The 11,704-nt window shown below is 31.5% G+C and overlaps 1 protein-coding gene across 1 annotated transcript; it reads right to left on the bottom strand.

Moving 5' to 3' along the window:
• Nucleotides 1-8,779: 8,779 nt before the first annotated feature.
• LOC133799743 (GDSL esterase/lipase At1g29670-like) lies at nucleotides 8,780-11,500 on the bottom strand. Its single transcript, XM_062237743.1, has 5 exons — nucleotides 11,290-11,500; nucleotides 10,843-10,976; nucleotides 10,424-10,663; nucleotides 9,786-10,035; nucleotides 8,780-9,000 (listed from the first exon to the last, which is right to left on the bottom strand). Exons 1-5 carry the CDS (start codon nucleotides 11,498-11,500, stop codon nucleotides 8,780-8,782), a joined length of 1,056 nt encoding a protein of 351 aa, XP_062093727.1.
• Nucleotides 11,501-11,704: the final 204 nt, after the last annotated feature.

The raw sequence follows: 11,704 nt of genomic DNA, 5'->3' as shown, positions 1-11,704 counted from the left end.
TTATTTCAATTTAATTAATTTAAATTTAGATTAAAATAATTTCAATTTAAATTAATATTATTTCAATTTAATTAATTATTAAATTAATTTCAATTTAGATTAAAATAATTTCAATTTAAATTAAAATAATTTCAATTTAAATTAACATTATTTCAATTTAAATTAATATTATTTCAATTTAATTAATTATTAAATCAAATTAAAATAATATTAATTATAAATTTATTTAATTTATTTTTTTTAAATGTGGGAGACTTTCAATGTCTCCCATTGGGAGAGGTGGGAGACTTCCCACGTCTCCCAATGGGAGAGGTGGAAAGTCAACGTTTGACTTTCCACCTCTCCCAGTGGGAGACGTGGGAAGTGAGGCACGTCTCCCAATGGGAGACGTGGGATATATACCTACAATGACCCTAGCAACAACGTCTCACTAAGTGGGAGACATTGTAGACTTCCAATGTCTCCCAATTAAAGTCATAAAACCTCTATTTTGTTGTAGTGCATTTAATTCACAAAGATCACTATGGATTAAATCTAGTAAATTAGATGATCTTTCTACACTAGGAAATGGTTTCTTAATAATTTTCGCCTTAACACATGTTTCACATTTACCATAGTTTTTAATATTGCATGCAATCATACCACATTTTACTACTCTTTTCATGGTTGAAAAACCTATATGCGATAGTCTAAGATGCCACAAAAACAATCAATCATACTCAACAATATAGGCGGAATTAGCATTTTTATTGATAACATTGAAAGTTACATCATTGGTGCACGATTTAACCATACCCTCACAAGAGTACCCCTTTCCCAAAAATACATTTGATTTGGTAAGTATAAGTTTACCGGACTCAAAAACGGCTTTAATGCCGGGCTTGCCAAGAAAATCACCACTTACCAAGTTTCTACTCATTTCGGGAACATAAAGTACATTCACTAATGTAACTTTCTTGCCGGAGGTGAAGTAGACATCAATAGTACCTTTGCCAAGTACCTTGGATTTGCCCTCATTGCCCATTTGTATCTCATGGTTGCCCTTTGACTCTTCAAAGGTCTTGAACAATAATTTGTCATAGGTGACATGGACGGTGGCACTTGTATCATACCACCACCCTTTCACCTTGCCTTGGACCGCATTCACCTCACTAAGGGTAGCAACTATGTTTTCCTCTTGAGTTGCGTTCACCTTAAGTCCTTGTTGGTCTTTTCTATGTCTACACTCTCTAGCATAGTGATCCTTTTTCCCACACACGAAGCAAGGACCTTTCTCGCCCTTAAACTTGTTTGGGTTGGTTTTTGGACCCAAAGGTTTCTCATTACCCTTTTTCCCTTTGTTTTTGGGATGTTTTGGTTGTGACACCGCATTTGCTTTGGAAGTCTCTCCATTAGACCCCTCCACAAGTTTATCTCTACATATCGATTCCTCTTCGATTCGAATATGTTTTTGGATTTCCTCCAAAGAATAATCCTCATTTTTATGAATGATTCTTTTCTTATAGCTCTTCCAAGTTGGTGGTAATTTAGCCACAATAGCACCAACTTGAAAGGCCTCAGGAAGCTCTATCTTTAACACTTTCAATTTATTAACAATAATTTGCAATTTATGTATTTGAGGAAGAATAGGTTTATCACCAAAAAATTTGAAATCAAAGTATTGAGATATCAAAACCTTTTTGGTACCTTCCTCTTCCGCCTTGAACTTTTTCTCAAGTGCATCCCAAATCTCCTTGGCCGATTTGGTCTCGGTGTAGAGGTCATAGAGCCTATCGGATAAGGCGTTGAGGATATGACCCCTGCAAAGAAGATTGTCCTCCTCCCTTTTCCTTCTCTTCTCCACCTCCTCGGGAGTGTCTTCGTCGGATGGCTCGGCTAGAGGAGCCAAGGAAGACTCAAGGATGTAGGCGATTTTTAGAGTGGTTAATAGAAACCTCACCTTGTCTTGCCACCTAGTAAAATTTGATCCATCAAACCTATCCAACCTTACTAGGTCTTGGTTCATGATCTTGATGGTTTCCCCTTCCATTGAAACAAAAAAGGGGTAAGCTTTTGAATGTTAGGAAAATATTGTTTTGCCTCAATGGAAATGATTATAATATTACAACTCTATGCAATAATATTACAAGTAAATATAGATTGATTAAATAAGGTTACAACTCTATAACTAAAAATACGAATAAACTAAAGAAAGGAAGAAGATGATGATGAATAAGAGAATAGTGAGAATACAACTCTAAGCAAAAGATTACAAGTAAAATAAAGTGTTTAGATCAAATGAAAAGATTACAACTCTTAAACAAAATATACAAGTAAATAGAACAAGAGAATAAGAAGAAAAGCAATAGAATAAAAAGAAGAACAGAAACACAATCAAACTCTCACTTACACAACCTAAGTGAAGAGTATTGGGGATCACCAACTTGAACAAGGTTTAAAACCTTTGTCCAAAAGCTTATTTCCCCCTAACTCAAGCACTAAGGGATCTCTCTCAGATATGAGTTGGATTTCTTTGTTTCTTTTCTTTTAGAGTCATCATTCGGGGCGAGCAATGGTTTGAGTTTGGGGGTGCGATAACTCTATATCTTAGAGTTATTAATTGAGCTTTTGAACTTAAAAATTTAAGTGAAATAGAGTGTTTGGTTATTATTGTGTGGTTTTAGTCATTTTTTCTGAGTATTTTGTTTTAATTAATGATAACTCTTGTGGAAAATAATGAGATTATATTTTAAAAATGTAGTATCTATTTTGAAGGCAAAAAGAAAGGGTGCTTGGAAAGCTTAGTGAAACATGTGCAAGGAAATCATCTTGGAGCTGATATTCTGGCACTTAGTTGTAGCATCAATCAACTTTGCTGCAGCAAAGTGTGTGCAGCCAGCAACATAAAGTTTGCACACTTGGAAAGTGATTAAATGAGGTTGAGAGGATGAGGTAGAAAGGAGCAGAGAAAAATTCTGAAAAGAAGAGTGGTCCCCACGTGTAGAGAGAGAAAAAGAGGGTTTATACCATTTTTAATTAAAAAAACCTAAAAAGGGAGATCATCTTCTATAAGAAAAACCAACCCAGCCGCCTATCACCATTGAAAGGATTTTTTCTGCACTTTTGGGAGCTAAAACATCAAGAAAAGGGGAAAAAACCTTGGAGAAGGAAGCTAGAAGAAGAAGAAGAGTTAAAAGACAAAGAATAGAAGATTTCTATCATTTTGGCTTGTCTTTCTAAACTCTCTTCTCCTACAATTTTATTTTTCTCATCTTGAACTCTTAGATAATGTTGAATATATATTGTGGTGATTTGGGTATTTTGACTATGAGCTAATTTGTTAAAGTTAGGGATATTGATGAACCCTAATTTGTAAGCAACCCCAAAGTGTTGAATGTTTTATGCAATTTTTCTCTTGTTCATTTGAGCTATATTTATTGTGCAAACTCTTGCTTGAGAATGATCAACTTAGGTGAGAAACAAGTTAGTTTTAATTCCGGAAGGGTTAGAATTAGTGGAAATGCTTGATTGATGCATGTTGATAATTTTGTTATTTATTAGTGGATAACTTAGAGATATTTTATTCACCTTGCAAACTTGAAGGATTGATGCTTGAAATTATGTTCTAGAAATTAAATTTAGCATAGGAATATGTGAATTTAATTGATGGAACTTCAACATGAGCATTTGGAAAAATGGCATGTGCATTAAATTGGAAATCCTAGTTACAAGAGAACTTTGCTATGAACTTTGTTGCAACATCAGGGGCAAAACTACAAATTAGGGGGATTTGATATGCTTAACTTTTATCATAATATTAATTACAATTTGTCATTTTCTAGCTGTAGTGTTGAAGACCTATTTTAATTCTCCTGTTTAATTATTTTTAGTTCAATTAATTAAATCATCAAAAAAAATTAATTGTTCCCCAAATTATTTGGTGTTGATTTTTACAATATTTGTTTGGCAATCCTTGAGAAGACAAAAAAACTACTTTCATTATATTACTTGTCTAACGACTGTGTACACTTGCACACACTTAGGAAAATTCACAACAGCTTTGCAGAAGCAAAATCGTGTCCTATGGTGAATCACGATGGCAAAAGAAAAGAAATGGTGAAGATGTCAAGGAAGGAGTACCTGCCAAAGTTTTGTGGTACCTTCTGCCAATTCCTTGTTTCATCTGATTGTTTAGAAAATTCGAGCATGCTAAAAGTTTTTCATCGCATGCTAATGAGAGAATAAAGGATGGTAAATTAAGACAACTGGCTGACACCCTAGCTTGGAATAAAGCGCCATTGGTTCGCTTTCAAATGTTGTTGCATCAGGTAAACTCATTGAAAGAGAGGTAGGCAAAAACTACTACCAAGTTATGATTACTAGCGTTCTTAAGCCAATGAATCCTCTCCCTTTTGTATATCCTGATTTGGATATGTAAGTAGTTGCTCAAGCCATTGGGACGCCAATAGCGTGGCCTAAGTATTTGGTCATTATATCTGATGATATATATCATAAGTTGATGCCATATTTTTACATAAATATCTTTATATTGTATATTAATTTGTTTGTATTTCTTTTTAATTTTTGATATTATTGTATACAGGCTCCTTCTAAAAGTAGGACTAGATCACAACGACCAAAAACTCTGTCAACACAACAACCACGAGAAAGAAGACGACCACAAACTCCTCCAACACAACTACCCCACACTCGATTTGAACAATTACACAATATCGTATCTCAGTGGGCTCATGGCGAGTGTGTCAATATAGACATAGAGTATGAAGTTTTTGATCAGGATATGTCTCACTATTACATATGCAATGATGACATACTTCAGTTTGCTCGAAAGGAGAAGATTAGACAAGTAGTTATCTCACAAAGTTAGTTCATTTAAGTTTCTAATTTGATTTATTCATTCAAATAACAATTTTATCTAATTATATTTTTCGTATTTTTGTATTAGGTTCATTTACAGATATGTGGTACAACAATGTCACCGAAATAAGTTTTTATTTGTCAATCCTAATATTCTAGCCACTCACGGGAGTTCATTCAAAGACCATGTTCAAAATCTGTTCAGACGATGCAATGAAGTAAAATCAAGAGAACAAGTTATGCTTGTCCCTTGGAACGATGGGTAAGTTTAAAACATTGTCATTTGTCCGACCCATATTAATAGTTTATTTGTTTGGCATTTGAGTTATAATTTGTGTTGTTTTTCTTATGCACTGAACATTGGATGTTGCTTATATTGGCACCATATGCATATCATGCTTATTGTTGTGATCCGGTGAACTCAGATCTGAATAACCATTAGGAGATTGTATTAGTGATCTTTCAATATTTTTTTCTTTGTGAATCTTCTTAATGTCGAGATCTCTGATAATCTACGCATTAAGCAACCTCACGTAAGTAATTGCAACTTAAATTTTCGAACTTTTATAATTATTAAGTAGAATAATATGTATGCATATTTTACAAAGTGTCAATTTAATAATGAATTACGCATACTTTTAAATAATTAGTGTCCACGAACCAGATAATGTGCCATGTGGATACTACATAATGAGGATGTTGAAGGATTTAATTGAACATGCGAGTTCAGGACATTACTTGAGAACGGTATTATTAATTACAATTTACAAATTATTTTTTAAACCATATATATAAATGTAATCAAATAATTAATTAATATATTTTACTTTATATTTTTTGCAGCTAGCAAGTACGACATATATAGAGGCACAAATTGATGAGTTGTGACAAGAATGGACGACATATGTGTTACTGATAATCTAAAGTTACTGACATTATTGTTAGGTTTTCTTACTTTTTACCGATTTCTTCATATACAGTGCAATATTTGTTAATTTTGCATATGTCTAACAAATATTGCATATCTTGTAAAACAATCTAAATTTTCATTAATGAAGATTTGCAATTTCATTTTATTAATTATATCAATTTAAATTTATTAATTATATCAATTTCAATTTAATTAATTATTAAATCAATTTAAATTTATATTAATTATTAAATAAATTTATTTTAATGAATTATTAAATCAAATTAAAATAATATTAAATATAAATTAATTTAATTTATTATTTTTTTAAAAATGAGAAACATTGAAAAGGTTCACATGGACTTTCAATGTCTCTCACCTCTCCCAATAGGAGGCTTTGAAAATTCACCTTTTTGGACACTTTTCAACATCTTCTATTGAGAGACGTGAGATGTCTCTCACCTCTCACAGTGTGAGACGTGGGATGTGCATTTACAATATCTCCTAAATAAAATCATAAAACTCTTATATTGTTATAGTGATGCCATTCACTCTTGTAAATCTGGTTCTCTTGGATGGCTGCTCTAGACTTGATATGGCTAAGGCTTTTAATAGGGTTGAGTGGCATTTTATTGATCGTTTACTTTTGCATTTGCATTTTCCTTATAAATTTGTTAATCTTGTTATGCAATTTTTGTATTCAGTTTCTATCAGGTTTTGTGTTAATGGCCATGTTTACTATAATATCAAACCTTCTCGTGGTATCAGACAAAGGAGATCATATGTAACCTTATCTTTTCCTGATATATTCTGAAGGCCTTTCTTTAGCTCTTCGTCTTAAAGAAGCATTTGGTTTTCTCACTAGTATGTCTATTTCACGTAGGGCTCTATCTATTTCTCACTTACGATTTGCGGATGATAGTTTATTTTTTTGTTTAACCAATATGTAATCTTGTTTGACCATTAAAGAGGCGTTAAAACAATATAATAGTGCAACTAGCTAGCAAAATTAGTTAATTTCTTCTATAATATTCTCTCCTAATACATATATTCATGAATCATTTTTTCTTTCATACTCTTGGCCTAGAAAATAAACATTTTATTAGTAAGTACATTGGTCTTCCTCAATCTTTTAATCGATCTAAAAAACATGCATTTGATTTTCTAAAAGGAGCGTATTTTTATTTACCTTATTTCATGGTTAGATAAATGCTTTTCTCGTGCTGGTGAGGAAATTTTACTGGAAGTTGTTATCCAGAGAATACCATTTTATCCAACGGCTTGTTTTAAGCTCCTTATTTCCCTTTGTAAAAACATTGAGACTACTATAGCTCATTTCTGGTAGGGATCTTTAGGTTCAAATTCAAAGATACATTGGAGAAAATGGTCCTATCTCTATTAATTCAAGTTTGTTGGTGGCCTTGGTTTTAGATCCCTTATTCACTTTAATCACACAATGTTAGCACACCAAGCTTGGAGGGTTTTTCAAAATCCTAATTCTCATTTGGGCAAGCTTCTTAAAGTTTGTTATTTTTCTAGAGACCTTCCTAATGCTAAGCAAGGAAATACTCCATCTTATACTTGGAGAAGTTTGCTTTGGGGGAGGGATTTACATAAAAGGTGTTTAATTTGGAAGGTTGGTAATGGTCGCTTTATTAGCTCTTCAAGATTATTGGTCCCTAACTTTAGGTTTCTGCCTTATTGTTTAAGTTCTCCGCCTCCATCTGATAATGTTGCTTTTTTCAATAGTTCTTATGTTTCTTGGGAGAGGAAATTTGAGGAGTTATTTCACCACAGATGTTTGACAATGCCAATCTATATGTTCCTCTTATGAATTTAAACTAGTCAGATTCTTTAGTTTGGGATCTCACTTTTCCTCTGGGTATTATACTATTAAATTTAGATACTACCTTACTTTTTCTAAGGTTTCTCCACCATCCTCATTTGATCTAGTGGTATTTTTTATGGCATCTTAAGATTCCCCCAAAACTTAAACACTTCACTTGGCGTATGTGCAATTCTCTATTGCCTACAACGTTAAGTCTTACTCGTAGGAATATCCTTAATTCTCCTTTTTGTGTTTCCATTGAACTTCCAATGTTGGCTTTACTAGAGCCATGAAAATATGGAAACACGCTCACTTTTATGTATTTGTTGTGTCTCGTGCATATTTGGAAATTTTTGATCCAGTGTTGCTTGCTTGTTCTCAGTTTGATAAGCCAAAATTTGAGCAGTTTCTTTGTTTGTCTTTTGCTTCCTGGAATGATAAAAATGCTCTATTTTTTTTAGGAAGCCTAACAGTTACCTTTTCTGGCTATTTTACTTGGACTTCTACATATTTGCGAGAATATAAAGATGCTATGGATGTCTTCTCTTCATCAGAGAGAAATTTTCCCAGAGATAATGTTCAATGGATTCCTCTACCTGCGAGTCAGCTAAAGTTAAATATAGATGCTGCGATTTCTTCATCCAACCATAAGATGGGATTTGCAGTATTGTTTCAAACCATGAAGGTGCCATTGTTGCTGGTCTAGTTGCGCCAGTTTCAGGTTTCACAAGGTCAAAACTGAAGGAGGCTAAAGCTATTCTTTATGCTTTATAGTGGTGCCAAACTGTTAAGAGTGCCAATCTCTCAAATAGAATGGGATTCTAAATAAGTTGTTTCTAAGATCATTAGGGTTTTAATAATTATTGCCCTCTTAGTGATGTAATTAATAATACCATTAGTTCACTTTCTTCCTTTCCAGAGGTGGTTGTTAAACATGTTAGAGAGGCTAATGAAATTGCCAATTATTTTGCTAGAACATCCCATGTGTTAAATGGTGAGCTAGTATGGAATGGTTCTTCTCCATACTCATTTTCTTTGTAATCGTCCCCTACTCTCTTGTTTATCTTAATAGAAGTTTACTCTAAAAAAAAAAAGCATGATGAGACAGAAATAATACTGAAGAATTTCCCATTAATTGAATATCAAAGCACCACAGACCAATCTTTCTATATACATATATACATCTAGAGTTTCAACTCAGCAAGTCGTTTGAGATCAATTGGATAACTGTCAGACTGAAGAAGAGAGTTATAATATCTTTTTACAATTAATTCACTAGCAGCCTCTGTTAGATGGAAAGCGTCCCAAAATAAGTAGGCTTTTCTATCTGGACATGGACTTGATGCAGTATTACATAGACCTAAACCGTTTAATGGGCAGCAACTTTTATCCAGAACTTTCATTTCTGAAAAAAAAATCCATAAATAAATAAGAGTACACATAATTAAAATAAATAAATAAGAGTACACATAATTAAAATGGTATTTTTTTAAAAGGGAATTAAAATGGTATATTTAATGAGCTCTGATTTATATGTTGGACTAATTTTAATGAAAGCAAAAGAAAAAAAATCTCTGAAGTATATTGTATTTGTTTAATAATTTTGCCTCTGTTTTTTTAGAAACACTTGTTGAACTATTGCTGTGTTTGTGAAAATGATCTTATATGTTATATATTCATCTATTTTTTTATATACAAATTAATTACTAATGTTGTTCATAATACTTTGAATCAGGCTTATTTTTTTAACAAATTTAGCTTTCTATTGTTGGGAGCTACACTAAGGTAAACCATATTTTAAAATAAGAAAGTAATTTAAAATATAATGAACTATGTTAATAATTTATAAAAGAAATAGACGAAATATAACAAAAAATACCTTTATATAAAGATGATATTAGTTCAAAAAGGTATTTTTACACTAAAGAAATAAAATTAGACAAGTGTAATAATTTTTTAGGGAAAAATTGTTATTTCTACTTTTAGGTTTGATGTCTTAAAATTATTAACTTGTTTATTCTATAAAAAAGGATTGCTATTTTAAAAATACCTATAATAAATTTAGAAATGATTACTAAATTCCAGGCATATTTTTCCTTAATCAGGACTACATATAGTATAATTAGCCTAAGTTAGTTTTTTTTTAAGGTTTTAATTTAAAGAAGAGATACAAAAATTGTAATTTTGTACCTTTAATGATAGGATCGCTAGAACCTATTCCGAAGTAATTGAGATAAATGAATTTGGCTTTCGGGTAATCGATATTGAGGTGTTCAACTAATAATATAAGTTCATGGTTGAAAAATTGAACTGCTTCGTTGACTTTTTCTGAGCAAGTGCACCCTTTCCTTTTGGCCAATGAGGAAATAGCAAATGGGGTGCACCCAAGTGCTCCTACTCCATTTAGGGCAATTTTTCTTGCACCATTATTGTATAATCTCTGCCAAATTAATACAATTTCAAAATGAATTAGTAAATATATATATATATATATAGCAGTCAACAAACATATTATTTATAAAAAAAAATATATATTTTTTCCCCTCAATTATGATCTTGATAGAGTCTTGTCTTCCAAAAAAAATTTCATGGCAAAAATATTTTTGAATTATGAGTCTTGTAAATTTTTTTCTTTCAATTTATTTTTTAAAAGAATCATTTAAAAAATAGACAGAAGAGTAAGATTCTACAAGTTCTAAGTTCAAAGGAATTATTTCCAAGCTAAATAAATTTAAGGAGTAAATTTCTACAAAGATTATAGTTGGAGGGAGAAAACCTGTTTGTCATTTCAATTATAAGTTTGAATTTATCAAATATATAATACAAACCATAATTTGATTTTTATATTCTTCGATAAGAACTCGAGAAAATTGTTGGGGTGTATAATCACGACTTGTACTTTGAACATCAGGCATGAAGTAGTTGGTAAGGTAATCGCTACCACCCACTGCAACAAAATATATGCATTTGTTTAAGTGAGCTTCAGTTTCATTTCCAAGTATGCTTTTGATTTTTGACACTGTGATTAGGTGATGATCTAATTGTACTTCTAGATTTAAAAGAGTACCCTGTTCAAAAAGAAAAGCACAAAATCACTCAAAATTAAACTCATTTCATATGAATTTATATAGTCATAAAAGAAATTAGCTAGCTAGCTAGGTAAATCTATAAGAATGACTCACGTAAATTTGAGAAGGTCGAAATGGTTATGTAAAAGTGAAATTTGAGTTTGTAATAATTTCAATACCACAATTTTTCCAGTATCATTGCGAATTCCTGATCCACCAGATCCATAGTTTACACCTCTAGTCATAAGTGTGGCATTTCCCTGATTAGCAGTGGCAAATGATGGTATGAAATCTTTAAACCCTAGAACTTCACCTGTATAAGAAAACAACAAAATATAAAATGTTTCAAACAACTAAGATATTAAAGGGAAGGTGATAGTCAATCAGAAAAATGTTATAATGTACGCATTTCACACATTTTATTGTGTAATATATAATAATTAATGTGACATATCATGTTTCTAAATAATGCAAATCATATATATATATATTAACGTATCTATTTAATTATTAATTAATTTTGAGATGAAAATTCATATATTTTATAGAGAAGACTATATCAAACAAAATAATGAATAATTATGAAGAATTTGTATAGAGATAAGAGAGGTTAGGCATTTACGAACCAATTATATCAACCACATTCCGACCATTAGAAAACCTTCCAGTTGAAATACCACCGGGAAAGTCAATCCCATATGGCTTGTTATTCACTTTAATTATTGTTTCAATTTGATTGTTATTTCCATTATCGACCAAAGAATCACCAAATATGAAGAAACATGGTACTTGTGATTCTTCATCTCCATTGTTGGTCCCATCAATATTATGCAACATTATCATGAATGATACTAGAACAGACATAATAAATATAATGCTCTCTTGTCTTGTATTTTGCTTCAAAACCATTATATATTTTTGTAGAGCTTCTAAGATTGAAAATGCAATAATAAACTATTATTGAGATTAATAAGTTAACTATGGGAGGAAAGTAGAATTAATTATATTGTGAGGGAGGAAATTATGGCTCTGGAATAATCT

This window comes from Humulus lupulus, chromosome 9, assembly GCF_963169125.1.
Source record: "Humulus lupulus chromosome 9, drHumLupu1.1, whole genome shotgun sequence".
Lineage (NCBI taxonomy): Eukaryota > Viridiplantae > Streptophyta > Magnoliopsida > Rosales > Cannabaceae > Humulus > Humulus lupulus.
Note: the sequence above shows the minus strand (reverse complement) of the source record. Positions and strands in the feature narration are given on the sequence as shown.